The sequence below is a fragment of the Rattus norvegicus genome, chromosome 1 (genome assembly GCF_021556685.1).
Source record: "Rattus norvegicus strain SHRSP/BbbUtx chromosome 1, alternate assembly SHRSP_T2T, whole genome shotgun sequence".
Classification (NCBI taxonomy): Eukaryota; Metazoa; Chordata; class Mammalia; order Rodentia; family Muridae; genus Rattus; species Rattus norvegicus.
This window is the reverse complement of record NC_141534.1, coordinates 217,657,919-217,672,870: the sequence shown is the minus strand read 5'-3', so window position 1 is coordinate 217,672,870 and position 14,952 is coordinate 217,657,919. Positions and strand designations below refer to the sequence as shown.

At 46.3% G+C, this 14,952-nt stretch overlaps 1 protein-coding gene across 3 annotated transcripts in view; it reads right to left on the bottom strand.

The window, feature by feature from the left end:
- Window positions 1–14,698, bottom strand: part of Plaat3 (phospholipase A and acyltransferase 3) — a 33,705-nt gene extending 19,007 nt beyond the window's left edge. Inside the window, exons 1-2 of one of the 3 annotated variants that reach the window (XM_087623433.1) lie at window positions 14,546–14,698; window positions 14,183–14,245 (exon numbers count right to left, since the gene is read on the bottom strand). In XM_087623433.1, the coding sequence (XP_087479559.1) occupies window positions 14,183–14,191 (9 nt within the window). In that variant the 5' untranslated portion in view covers window positions 14,192–14,245; window positions 14,546–14,698. Of the gene's footprint in view, window positions 1–10,809; window positions 11,128–14,182; window positions 14,246–14,545 lie in introns of those variants that run through there. The other 2 variants (NM_017060.2, XM_087623395.1) reach the window with 2 other exon arrangements.
- Window positions 14,699–14,952: the final 254 nt, after the last annotated feature.

Here is a 14,952-nt window from a genome sequence, read left to right as displayed (position 1 = left end):
TGAATAGATAGGCAGACAGACAGCAAAACACAGAAAGAAATAGTAATAAAAAGGAACCGGAGAAATGGCCCAGTGGTTAAAGGCGCCCACTGCTCTTGCACATAACCCAATTTTGGTTCCCAGCACCCACATCAGGAAGCTCACAGTGGCCCGTAACTACAGCTTCAGGGAGCAGAGTGTTCTTGACTCCACAGGCTCTAATCTGCAAGTTAACAAGTTTGCACACTTGGTAAATAATCGTGCTCTCTCTGACACAACAGAATTGAGGAGCTGCAGCACAGACTATGTAGCCTGCAAATCCTAAAGTGTTGGGACTAGAAGATATCTCAGTAAGTAAAGTGTTTGCTTTGCTTCATCCACTTCATCCCCGGCATCCACAGGAAAGAGTCAGACATGGTAATGTGTGTTAGCATTTTGTCCAAGCCCCGCCCCACAGCTACCTGGCAATAGCCAGCTGTCCCTGACTCACTTTAAAAGGGGCTGCTTGCCCCCTCCACTCTCCCGTTCTCCTCTCTCCCCATTCCCCTCCCCTCTTTCTCTCTACATGCTCAAGGCCAGCCTCTACTCCTCCACTCCTTTCCTCTCTCTCTGCCTTTCTCTCTCTACCACCTTTTTAATTCTTCCCATGCCCTAAATAAACTCTATTGTATATAATAATGTGGGGCTGGTCTCTCGGGGTGAAGGGATGCCTTAGCATGAGCCCAAGGAGGTACGCCCTTCCCCCATACCTTGCCACACATCCAGCAAACATATTCCCCTTCTTATCTTTTTTATAAAACACAACAATGTGTGCTCACAGTACCAGCTCTGGGCGGAGAGGAGGAGACAGGAGAATTTTGGGTTTGCTGTCTAAGCAGTGGAGCATAATTGGCAGCCCACTCCAGGCCAGAGAGATGCTGTCTCAAGAAGAAAAAAATTTTTGACATCAAAGAAACAATATCCAAAGTTATTACAAGGTTCTGTGGAGTTTTTAAAGGCACAAATCACCATTGTCTCAACTTGAGGGATTTCTTTTACTACATGAAGTTCTATCATGGTGGTGGTGGTGTTTGGGTTGGTTTTTTTTGTTTGTTTGTTTGCTGTGTGTTTGAGCAAGCAGCAGTTAAGCAAGATTACAAAAAAACAGAATGAGTCGTCTGGTTAATATTTATGAATCAGGCGTCTCTGGTATCAGTTTCCTCTTAGATTGCTATCAAGATTCAGCTGCCGATGGGTCATGGTCTAGACATCCTGTGGTTAACAGTCCTTCGGTTAGGCGTAAGGTCCCCCAACCCCTAGGTTTTTCATTTTGCACACAGTAACTTAGTTTGAAACCCAGTTTCAAGTGGACCTAGTTCTTAAACATTACGTTCTCCTCTGGCCTGGGAACTGTACACACAAACACACAGACACACACAGACAATCATCTAAAAGATAAATAAAGAGGCTGACAAAACGGCTCAGCAGTTAAGAGTGAATACAGCTACTGCAGGTGACCCAAGTTCAGTCCCAAGCACCCACACCAGGCAGCTCACATCACATGCACACACACAATTAAAAATAAGAGAAATCTTAAAAAAAAAAAAAGTAACCTAAAGTGTTTTTATCTAGCCTTGTACAGAAAAAAAAAGAATGCCAATTTGATGGACCAGCCTTCCTTCATCTTAAAGTTAAAAGCCATTTTGTTACAAGGTCAAAATAAGTTCATTTCTTTCTGGAATTTGACATGCTCCCCACACTATGGAGTTTACTCACATCTCAGACACAGTCTATCCTGATAAATTAAAATGGCCCAGTGGTGGTGGTATATACTTTTAATCCCAGCACTTGAGAGGCAGAAGCAGGAGGAATTCTTCAAGTTTGAGGCCAGCCTGATCTACAGTTCCAGGACAGTCAGGGCTACACAGAAAAACCTTGTCTAAAAAAAAAAAAAAAAAAAAAATCTGTGAGCTGATCTGTCAAACAATCTAATCTGCGGTCAGCTTCTGTAAAATTTGCTTGCCACATCCTTATGTCACTAAATTCTTTTGAAATTCTCCAGTTTACACTTCTTACCTATAAAAGAGGCTTGAAAAGTTAACCCACACCTCTCTCTCAAATCCCTCTTTGGAGTCAGTCTGCCCTATGAATAGTAAACAAAGCTCCCTTTATTGGCTTTAATTTGGGTGGAGGTTTTTATTCTCACTTGGTGAAATCAACGTTCTTGGAGACCCCAGCGAGATTAGGCCCCCAAACCCAATCCACAGACCCCCTCCCTCCAGTCCTCTAGGACTGCTTTCCCTCGGGGTGCACACCCTGATGAAGTTCCAAGCCCAGGGACATGCTTTCAGTTCTATAAACACTGAGGTGAGGGGCCGAGACAAAACGAAATCAGCAAGCACTTGTCTGAGGAGGCCGCCATTGGTAGGTCATAGAAAAGCATCCTCTTCTATGATGTCTGGTCCTGGGTCTGGTGGGATCCCATCTGGAGACAGCAAGGTGCCTAACAAGGTGGATGTGGAACTCCTGCTCAGGGCACAAACAAGACATTTCTTTGCCTGTCTGGGCTTTTGCCACCTTGTTCTTAGTTCCCTATCTTGTTCTGCATTTTTGCCTGTCTTTTCTGCTTCTTTATCTAAGTCTTCCGTGGTCTGAACTTGGGGCAACTGGACAGACAGATAGAATAGGTAACAAGACTAATAAACCTGACTCTCCTGTAAGTTGTGTTTTGAGGAACTTGGACAAAATTTACCCTCCTATCATTAAGCAGGATTATAGTCTCTTATCACCAAGAATGGCCTCCAATTTTCCTGTGAACTGGAGTGGCTTATATTCACAGTTAAATGGCCCCCAAAGGGCACCTTCAACTCCCAGGTAGCCTGGGAAGTGACCAACACCTCCCTTGATATTCCTGGCCACCAAGACCAGTTTGGGTATATTCTAACCTGGACAGAAGCAACGCTTGATCTGCCTCCATGGATGAAGGTTTGCATGGTCCAGAATGGGCAAAGTGGCCACACCCTGGTCATAGCAAAAAAGACTCCCTAGAGGCCCCAGGCTGGGGACCAAACGCCCTCCAAAACTCCTGTACTATAGGTCTCTTGGGGGGCCTTCTGCCATACACTCCTCTTTACCCTCCACTACCCCCACCTCTCCCGAGTCCATTGCGTCCTCCTGCCTCCCCCTCCCTTCAGCCTTTCCTGCCTACCCCGTTCAACTACTCCTTCTGCCTCAGTTCTCCAGTGGAGCTGGCTTCAGTCATATTCCTCCCCATAACCATTAGGGTTGTCACAACGACAGCCAGATTTGGTTTCTTCTCCCAGCCAGCCTGGGGCTGACTTGAGTTTCCTCCTTCCTCTACCCTGCAGCTTGTTTCCTATCCCCAAAGCAGATCCAACCTCCCTGTCTCCGGGTCAACCTGCGGCTTCTGTTTCATTTGATCCCTGAAGCAGAAGGACTCCAGTCCCTGTCCTTCCTCTATGCCAGGCCCCTGAAAGACAATACCTGCATGTTTGTTCCACTTACTACCACAGATCTTTACAACTGGGAACCAGAATCCCACTCTCGGCACAGACCGTAGTCTTCGGATTTCCCTGATTGATTCTGTCTTCTTTAACTGTCTCCCAACCTGGGGGCACTGCCAGCAAATTCTCTGCTCTCTTCATGATGGAAGAGAGAGAAAAATCCTAGCAGAAGCAACTGTGGTGTTGCCTGGATTAGACACTCTTGACAACAACCAGAGAATGGCGATTGACAAGGCTTTCCCCAGGAAAGCATATTGGGACTATGTGACAGAAGGAGGTGGGAGGTCACTCCGTGGCTACCACCAGGCTCAGTCTGGCAGCTCGCAGACTGTAATCTGTACGAAATAGCTGATGTAAAACAGGGCCCAGATGAACTGCCTTCAGTGCTCTTGAGCTCCTCCTGAAGGCATACTTCTATACTACCCCTATAGATCCAGGGGACACACCAATCCTCGGGGTGACTAAGTTGGCCTTTGTAACTCAGGTGACCACAGTCATGTGTAAGAAAATGCAAAAGATGAACAGATTTTCAGGGAAAAATAGGTCAGAATTATTAGAAATATCCCAAAACGTGTTTATCAAGAGAGACAACAAGGAAGACTTGCTAATAAAAATGAATAAATAAGGCCACTGCGGCAGCACTCCATGCTGCGGGCAGCCCTGGACAAGCCTACAAACGGACCCACGTGCTTGCTGCAAGGAATTGAGACACTGGAGACATGAATGCCCCCAGCGGAAACAGGTCGTCCCTCAGCCAGTTCCCATCCTGACTCTGGAAGAGTAGGACGGGCATGGCTCCTTCAAATTAGGCCTCTGGAAGCCTATGGTAACCTTCTCAATCAGAGGCGAACTGTAAACCTCCTGGTAGAAGGAAGCGTTATTCTGTATTACGGAAGTCCCTGGAACCCCTTAATGAAAGAACAATGGAAGTTCAGGAAGCTACAGGGGAAATTAAAAATCATAATCGGATTACAAAACAGATTGTGGTTCTGATTCTTGCTCAATGAGATCAACAGATTTCCGTTATAAAGCGACCACAGTGATCCCAGGAACCCAGCTGAATGCTGTTGCATTCGACGCAGGAAACATGGATTGGATCAGCAGAGACCGCTCAGATGCATGGACAGGGTTGCCTTTTCCAGAATGGGGCTCAGGAAACCCCTAGCCATCACAGTACCCTACGCAGCACAGAACAGGAACACGGACAAAGCTGATACTATATGCCCACAGGATTTCAGAACAAAGCACTTTTATTTCCCACAAAAGAGAGCTGCAAGCAGCCGTTTTCCTTAGCAAGCAAGTTGCGGAATTTCTAGCCTCTGAAATTAGTTTTGAAAAACAACTCCAATTACCTCATTGGTAGGACCAGATTAAACATATCCTATATATAAATGTACATCAGATCTTTGAAGAGAACACTATGAATTTACGTTAGTAGGCACAGAAACAAAAAAAAAATTACTTTCGAAAAAGCAAACTGAAGCCAGAAGTGGTAAATTTTTAATACCATCACACAGGAGGCAGAGGCAGGTGGATCTCTATGAGTTTGAGGCCAGCCTGGTCTGCTATGTGAGTTCCAGGACAGCCAGAGCGACACTGTTAAAATGCAAGTTGAGGTGGGTGGTGGTGGTGCATGCCTTTGGTCCCAGCATTCTGGGAGGCAAAGGCAGGTGGATCTCTGTGTGTTCAAGGCCAACCCGGTCTGCAAAGCAAGTCCAGAAGAGCCAGGACTACACAAAGAAACACTGTCTCAAAAAAGAAAGAGGGAGGCGGGAAGAAAATAAAAGAGAAAAAAAAAGAAAGGTAAAGAGTTGAAGGCTAGGGATGTGGCCCAATTGGAGGGCACCTGTCTAGCATGTACAACGTCATAGGTTCAACCTCTGCACTGCATAAAACCTAAGTATGATGATTCAGCGTATAAACCCAGCATCTGAGAGATGAGGGCGGGGGGAGCAGAAGTTCTAGGTCATACTCAGTACCTTGGAGGCCGGCTTGGGCTTTATGAGACCCAATCTCAAAAATGCCCCTCTCACTAAAAAGTAAGTCGAGGGGTTGGGGATTTAGCTCAGTGGTAGAGCACTTGCCTAGCAAGCGCAAGGCCCTGGGTTCGGTCCCCAGCTCCGAAAAAAAAGAAAAGAAAAAAAAAAAAAAGTAAGTCGAGACATGATGAGGTTGGGGGTATAATTCAGTGGTAGGGCACTTGGCTTAGCATGCCTAAGGTCCTGGGTTTGAGTGCCAGAATCACCATCTCCCCCTAAAAAGACATTATTGTTCTATTTCTGCTTAATGTACACTTTTATATACACTTATAATAAAAATGAATTATATCCTAGATGCACAGAACACATGAAACTCAAGAAGGATGACCAAAATGCAGATGCTTCACTCCTTCTTTAAAAGGGGAACAAGAATACCCTTGGCAGGGAATAGGGAGGCAAAGTTTAGAACAGAGGCAGAAGGAACACCCATTCAGAGCCTGCCCCACATGTGGCCCATACATATACAGTCACCAAACTAGATAAGATGGATGAAGCAAAGAAGTGCAGGCTGAAAGGAACAGGATGTAGATCTCTCATGAGAAACACAGCCAGAATACTGCAAATACATAGGCGAATGCCAGCAGCAAACTACTGAACTGAGAACGGGAAACCCATTGAAGGATTCAGAGAAAGGACTGAAAGAGCTGAAGGGGCTTGAGACCCCATATGAACAACAATGCCAACCAACCAGAGCTTCCAGGGACTAAGCCACTACCCAAAGACTATACATGGACTGACCCTGGGCTCCAACTGCATAAGTAGCAATGAATAGCCTAGTAGGGTCACCAGTGGAAGGGGAAGCCCTTGGTCCTGCCAAGGCTGGACCCCCAGTGAACGGTATTCTTAGGGGGAGGGCGGTAATGGGGGGATGATGGGGAGGGGAACATCCATGTAGAAGGGGAGTGGGAGGGGTTAGGGGGATGTTGGCCTGGAAACTGGGAAAGGGAATAACATTTGAAATGTAAATAAGAAATACCCAATTTAATAAAGATGGAAAAAAATTAATTACATATTATGCATGATCCGAGGAAAATACGCCAAGTATGGGCTAGCCACTACAGTGACTGAGAGAAATGTGGGAACTATTATTTGACTCTGAAATTTTCTTAGTATAAATTATTTTGAAAATAAAAATTTTAAAGATTTGTGTGTGTGAGGCCACATATGTATTGTGTATCTGTGTCTGTGTGAGTGTGAGTGTGTCTCTGTGAATGTTCATGTGCATCTTCATGTGTGTGTTCCTGTGTTTGTTCATGTGTGTGCCTACGTGTGTTCATATGTATGTGTCTGCATGTTCATATATGTATGTGTTTGTGTGTGTCTGTGTATGTGTTCATACTTATATGTATGTCTGTGTGTCTATGTGTGTGTTTGTGTGTGTGTGTGTGTGTGTTCATGTGTGTATGGAGCCCAGAGGTCACTGTCAGATATCTTCCTCACCTCATCTTTTGAGACAGGGCCTCTCACTGAACCTGGAGCTCACTGATTTACCTAGCTGGCAGGCCTGCAAGCCCCAGGAATTCTCTCCCCACCTCCCCAGTGTTGGATGCAGGCATGTGCCATAGGAACCAATTTTTATGTGGGTTCTGTGGATCTGAACTCAGGCCTTCAGATTCCACAGCAAGAGCTTTGCTGACGGTGCCATCTCTCCAATCCCATTATTTAAAAAAAGAAAGAAAGAAAGAAAGAAAGAAAGAAAGAAAGAAAGAAAGAAAGAAAATTTAAGTGAGAAGAAAATGCTCACATATTGAATACTCAGATTTTTAAACTGAAAAACGTAGATACCATCTGTTACCAACCCCTCATGAGACCCTTTTTCGAGGTATTCATTTTTTTAATTTATTGATTTTCTAGCTTTTAAAATTGTTAAAATAGCTGGGCAGTGGTAGCACACACCTCCCAGCACTCGGGAGGCTGAGGCAGGAGAATCTCTGAGTTCAAGGCCAGTCTGGCCCACAGAGCTAGTTCCATAACAGCCAGGGATACACAGAGAAACCTACTCAAAAAATATTTAAATAAATACATATCTGTTTTGATTTTGGTTTTGTTTGGATGAGAGGAGGATAAATGATACTCAGTTTAAAATCAGAGAAGAAAGAAACCACCTTGAGACTTGACATTCCTGAAAGATGACTTAATGGCTAAAAACACTTGTCATGCAAACTGGATGACCTGAGTTCAATCCCCAGACCCCATTATAGAAGGAAAGAGGGCTGGAAAGACGGTTCAGTGGTTAAGAGCACTGACTATTCCTCCAAAGGTCCTGAGTTCAAATCCCAGCAACCATATGGTGGCTCACAACCATCTGTAATGGGATCTGATGCCCTCTTCTGATGTGTCTGAAAACAGCTACAGTGTACTTACACATAATAAATAAATAAATTTAAAAAAAAAAGGAAAGGACCAACTCCCAAAGGCTGTCTGACCTCTACACGTGTGCACACAGGCTCAGAGAGAAGTGGGATATGGGAGATGGAGGGTAAATATTTTAAATATTTTTTAAAGAAAGCTGGTGTGGTGACTTAGAGCACATGAGAGGAGATCATGGTAGTTTGGAAGGTCAAAGCTGCCACAGCAGGAGAGGAAGAAGTCAGGTTATCACCTGTAGACAACAGAAAGCCTTTGACACTGACTTTGACTGACAGCAGCCAAGATTAAGATGTGGGTGCATAAGAGGCTTGTTCTAGGGCAGATACCCCAACTGCTACACTAGGAAGTGGTCATACACAGGGTACTGGAGAAAGCAAGAGAGACATCGATGGCCCAGGCAGGATACAACAGACAGTGAGAAATGCAGGCTGGACCCATTGAAAACAGCCAACTGGCTTTTCCAAAAGGTTATGGCATTTAAATAGTGTGGCCATGTGGCCAGTGTAATAAACAGTTACATCAGTAATGCCAGTCCCAAGATATAAACTATCATCTCTAAACCAATATGAAGTAAACCAACTGGTTTGAACTATTTAGAAATTTAAGAGGCAGAAAAACCTCCAGGATATCTGAGAATAATGTTTAAATTGTCAGGAGGGATTGGTTTAGCAACAGTTCATTTATTCTTTTTTATGATTTACTGGTATGGCTATTTCTCTTCCTCCACTCAACCAACTGCAAGCTTTTTAGTCAATAATGGCTTTTAAATGTGCCAGGCATTTGAGTGCCCCCAGCTCCCTGAGCGCTAGATTACAGTCACGAGCTGCTACTAGACCTGTTGGGGCTGTTTGTTTAACTTAAGCTGGATTTGATTTTTCAGAAACAGCACAGTGGTAACGCTTAAGGCTCTGTGTTCAAACCAAGGCTCAACTACTTACCACAGAGCCCCGGGCAACTTTATCCAAACTGTCCCTAGGCCTCGTTCTCTTCAGCCATAAAAAGAGCACAGTTATATAGAACCTGATTCAAAGGTTTATTCCAAAGAGTAAATAGATCAAATCTATAAAAAAAACACTGGGTGGAGGAGGAAATAGCTCAATTGATAGCGTTTGCCACACAAGCACAAAGGTCTGAATTTGATCTCAAGAACCCAGTTTTTAAAAAGCAAAAAGAAATAGAAGCCAGAGTGTGGTGGTGTGGTGTGGTATGGTGTGGTGGCAATACATGCCTTTGATCCTATCTCTCTAGAACAGAGGGAAACAGTGATCTCTGTGGGTTCCAGGCCAACCAGAGCCATACAGAAAAGCAGAGCAAACTGGAGTAAGTCACCTGCTATGCAAATGAACCAAGTTCACCTGAGCCTATGCAAAAAGCTGGAAGAGCGAGCATACATCGAAGCCCAGCACTCTTGAAGCAAGAAGGAGGCAGAGGGAGACTGTGCCACAAGCCTATAGGCCAGCTACCCTGGAGTACTCTGCATGAGAGAGGAACTAAGAGAGAGTTTGCCTCAACAAGGTAGCAGGTGGGAAGTCCTGCCTAAAGGCAGGTCTCTGATCTCCATCCGTGCGTGTGCCACGTGTCCAGCCAGGAATACCTAACTGGGGTTTTCCAGACCAGCAAAAATCCCAGTCCCCACCTCCAAAAAAGACATAGGGAATGGAGAGACGCCTCAGTGGTTAAGAACACTACTGGCTGCTCTTAGGGAGGACTCAGGCTTAACTCCCAGCACCCACATGGCAGCTCACAACCGTTTGTAACTCAAGTCCCAAGGGGATCCGAAGCTCTCTTCTGGTTCTGTGTACATTTCTTGCACCTATTACACAGACATATATGCAGTCAGAACGCCCACACAAGTCAAATAAAATAAAATAAAATTAAATTAAATTAAAAAAAAATGAAAGAGGGACAGCAAAACTCTCCTCTTGCCTCCGGACAAGATCTCTGGATGCGCGCTGCATGAATGTGCGCATGCGCACTGGTTTTACAAACACGACCTGCACAGAGGAAATGCTTAGGAGTCAGCAGCTTTGCTGTGCGGTTGTTTCATGCAGAAACTGCAAGGACTCTGTGGTACTTACAAAACCCAGCCTGGGAGAATTCTCTTCCCTGTTCCTGTAGACCCAGTAAATATAAAAAATTCCTGACCAGGACTCTCACTTTTGATATTGAGAAAAAGGTCTGGAAACTTGTGAGAAACAAAAGAAGTCTGGGTCTCGCCAAGAACGGACCATCAGTGAGAAGTGGGAGAATTTACGTGACAAGGTTTTGAGAAAAGAAAATCCAAGGAGCTAAGGGCTCCCCCAGAAACACACCAGGCACCCGTGGAAACTCAGGGAAACTTCCGGAATCGATCTCTGGGAAGTTTCTGATTAATCAGGACTATTAATACCTACCCAAGTAGGGTTTCTGTAAGAAATAATTGTGATAATGGCTGAGTACTGTAAAACCACTTAAACTATAAGGAGAAACGCTAGCCTATGCTGTAGCCTAGGTGGGTGCCGGGAAGGGGTGCAAGGAATAAGGAAGAGTCTGAAAGCCCTGACTTCCCAGCCTCGGGGCAAGGAGAAAGGAAGACAAGACCTGGCCTGACATATTAGCCTTCCTTATGCCCCAGCTCAGGCTGCCCAGTCAGTCAGATTGACAACTCCAGCATGCACCCACCTCAGAAGCACCAATGTCCCAAGCATCCTGGAGAAAGAAGGAAAACTTCCCTGCCTGCCTAGGCTCACCAGCACCAAACCAGGCCTATTCTCCTCCGGGGTAAACCTGCCCTTTCGTGCAGTCAGAACAGCCCCACCACCCGCAACTCACACACCAACAGCAAGCCTTACTGGGGCATTCACAAGTTACCTGGAATCCTTATAACAGCATCTTTTTATAGATGAGAAAAATGAGTCCCGAGGTGGCAGTGAACTCACCCAAGGCCTCAGAGGTTGTCCAGCAGCCATGACAGCACTCTGCCACAGCCCTGCCTGGATCTGAGTGTCCCAATGGTAAGACAGACAGTGGGGCATGAACAGGAACTTCCTGTGGGATGCCCAGAGAAAGCCTGCCAGTCTCTCACACAGCAAAGTCCAGCCTCGGCTTTAGTACTGGCTCCCTCTTCTAAACTGAAACCAGCTTCAAGGTCTAGTAATAGATAAGGTAAGTAGAAGAGAAAGACCTTGCGGGCCTCCTCCCTCACAACCCGCAGAGCAAGCAGTTCCCTTTTCCATGGTCACGGCCCAGCTGTTTCTGTTTGGGTTTTGGATTTGATTTAGTTCTCATTGTCGGTGGTAGTTTGTTTTGTTTTGCCGTTATTGGTAGGGCTGGTAGTAATGGACTTCACTTATTTATTTCTGAGCTGGGAGTCTTGTTCCTCCCCAGTGGAAGAATTCCAAGAGTATGTTTGGCCGTGCTTAGCTCTACAGTTCTCATAGACAAAATGACTTTAACAAAATAAAAGTGACCGTTTCCACACCTACCCTGACATCTAGGCTGGCCCAGCATGCTGATGGACAGGGAGTGGAGCAACTCCAGCAGCATCCAGCCTGGCACTTATAGAGTCTCATATCAGAGGTTGACAGCCCGGGGAGAGGGACACTGTCTACTCCTCCAGCCCCTCTCAGCTTCAGGAGTGAAGATGCAGTCTGCAGGGCCAGAAGCATCTTTTGCTTGAGAAGCATCCTCTTCTCTCTCTCCTTTCTTTGCACCCTAACTAGCTCCTAAGAGAGTCCCAGCTGTCAAGCTCAGATCAAGAGGCAGTAAGGCCTGGCTTGGTGGCACATGACTTTAATGCCTGTACTTGGGAGGCAGAGACATGAGGATCTCTTTGAGTTTGAGAACAACTCGGTCTACACAGTAGATTCTGAGGCAGCCAGGACTACACAGAGGTGCTGTCTCAAAATAATAATAATAATAATAATAATAATAATATAACTAATAAATAAAATACAAAGCCCTAACCCAAACTAAAAATGCACGGCTCATGGTGGGAGGCCCAAGTGGCCCACTGGGTCACCACTGGATACCATTGGCACGCTGGCCTTTCAGAATTCAGGTTTCAGTTTTAGTTCTCATTTCCAGGAAACACTCATTACTGTGGGCGGAGATGAAAGGAACTTTCATCCAAACCTCCTCGCCAGTTAGAAAGTTGAGGGCAAGGAGAGAACTAGGCTGAACTTTTCCTGCCACCTCCTCCCATAAAGCCCTGCCCAGCGGGCCACTCTTGCCTCCCACCACCAGCTGTGCATTTTTAGTTTGGATTAGGGCTTTGTTTTTTAAACTTTTTTCCTCCTCTACTTTATGCGTATGGGTGTTTTGACTGCATAGGTCTGTGGATCCCATGTGTACAGCACCCTTGGATGTCAGGAAAGGGTGTCAGGTCACTTGGGATGGGAATTACAGCCCATTCTTAGCTGGGCTAACATATGAGTGCTGGAAATTTAATCCAGTCCTCTGGAAAAGCATCCAGTGCTCTTAACCACTGAACCATCTCTTCAGCTCTGTTTTCTCCCCCCCCCCACATTTATTATTTATTTGCTTGTTTGTTTGTTTAGGGTTTTGTGAGACAAAGTGTCTCAGCAAAGCCTTGGTTGTCCTGGAACTCATTCTGGTTTCAGGCTAGTCTCAAACTCAGAGATCCATTTGCCTCTGCCTCCCTAGTGCTGGGATTAAAAGCATGTACCACCACTACCTAGCAGTCATGTTTTATTTTGTTTGAAACAAGGTCTCTCTACATAGCCAGGATAGCCTCCAACTCTGCATCCCGAGTGGCAGGGTTACAGGTATGTGCCACTATGCCCACCTTCCTTCACACCCCTGTAGATGAAATGACAATACGTACTGAGCTAGGGCAGGAGAAAGGATGGTGAGTCTCCATCTTAGCCCGAGAAGAGAGGAACCATCAATGAGATCTAATAACTTCTATATAAGCCTGCAATTAGTGCATATTTTTTCTTACTCTTTTAATTTAAAAAAAAAGGTGGGGCATTGATATGGCTTATCAAGTAAAGGAGATTGCTGCTAAGCCTGATGACCTGAGTTCAAATCCCAAGACCCAAATAGTGAAGACCTGCAAATAGCTCTCTGACCTCCACATGCTTGCCATGGCATATGCATGCCCCCCCCAAAACACACACACACACACACACACACACACACACACACACACTCAAATGTCACACACACATACATATATACAAATATGCTTTTTAAACTGTCTACTACAAGAAAGTTAAATCAAAGAACACACAGTTGCACAATCAAAACACACAACTGAGACACGCATGTATTTTGCTAAGAGTCAGTTCCTCATGGCTCCGCAGAGTTCAAGCTTTAGACACAGTTTACAGTGCTAACTTCTGTGGTCTTGGGTTTTCCTGGGTTCAAACAGAAAACAAAACAGCCTGGCCTCACAATACCAGAAACAGAAAGTGCAGCCTAGAGCTAGACCCTTGGGCTGTTATGAGAACTGCTAAGTGGTGTTTTCACGTGGGAACAGAATAAATTTGAACTTGATTAAACAGGTACTTAGCTGGAGCACAAGCCCCAGTCTGCAAAAACCTACAACCTGAACCAAGTCAACAGAGCCCTGTTAAAGTGAAGAAGACATTTGCCTGGTTACATCTCAAGACATCAAGGGTTAACAAACAGAGTCCTGGGCTGGGGTGTGGCTTGGTCGGTAGAGTGTTTGCCCAGCATGCAGAAGGGCTTCACAAAACTGGGTATGGTGCCTCACATCTATAATTCTAGCACTCAAGAGGTGGAGGCCGGGAAACCAGAAGTAAAAAACTGTCCTCACTAAATAGCAAGTTTGAGGCCCAGCCTGGGCCACAAAAGCAAAAGCAAAACAAAAATCAGAAAGTTAAGAGAAGGGGGGATGGAGGGAAGAAAGAAGGAACGGCCAGAGCTGAGTATTTGCTGGCAGCAGGGATGGCTGTGAGTCAGCTGACAAGACAAAAATCCAGCAGATTCAACTTCAGACATTCGACCCAGGAACCTGCCCAGGGTCCTGGTTTGACAGGAAGACCAACCCCCAACTTCCCTCCCTCTTCAGTCTCCTATTGAGCCTGTTACAAGGGTGGCTTCCAACCTGCCCACTTCAACAAGCACTGACGCTCAACAGGTGGCAACTGACCCCGCAGCTCATACAGGATCCCCGAAGGGTTGAAAGTATAGCTCCCTCATTACAAAGCTCTTCTCTTCAAAACAGCAAGTCAGACCCCGAGAAGACAAGAGTCACCATTAAAACACTACCTCCATCCCTAACCCACCCTCTCTCCTCTCCCTGTCCTCTCACCCTGTACTTACTATGGGCATTTTCCTTTCCAGGATATGTGAGGCTCAACTTCAGCTTAGCAGCGCCGTGGATGCCTAAGGAACAGAGGATCAGAGCTCATTATGTCTCTAACTAAAGAAGCAGGGTCCCCAAGTCTCCAGGAGCTGAAACGCTTTTAGCAGGGCTCTCCAGAAACGCCCACCAAACTTTCTCGCTCTCCTCCGCTCTGCCCTGCGCTTGCCCTTGAATCGACAAATCCCTCGCTGTAGGGCAGAAGCGGCTCACAAGATCCCTGGGCTCCCTGGGCTCCCGCAGGGTCCCTGGCCAGGCACTCGCGCGCCCCTGGCTCCTTTTTTCCGCGCACGGCGGATGCCAGGCGGGTGACAGCTACTCGCCTGACTTGTTTATGCCCGACTTGTTTACGCCTGCCGAATCGCTCTCCACCTCCCAGACAGCCCTCGGGGACCCGCAGAGGCACCCGGGCTTCTCACCTTTGTTTAGGTCCCAGAAAAAACTCTCCAACCTCCTCACGCCCCAAGTAGGCAAGTGGAGGCCGGCGCATTGGGGGCCGGCTTAATGGCCCCAGAGTCCAGGCCGCGCCAGGTCACCCCGCCCCTCCTCCCGTAACTGGCTAATGAGAGCAGCGCCAAGGGCCTGCTACTCTGTTCTCATTTAGATGCCTCCCTCCCGCTGCGTTCCTGGCCTCTCTGCTCCTCTGCCCCAGATTCCCAGGCCCTTGACAGCTCATACACAACCCTCGGTCAGTTTGTAACATATAAGAACATGTCACATGGAGTTACAT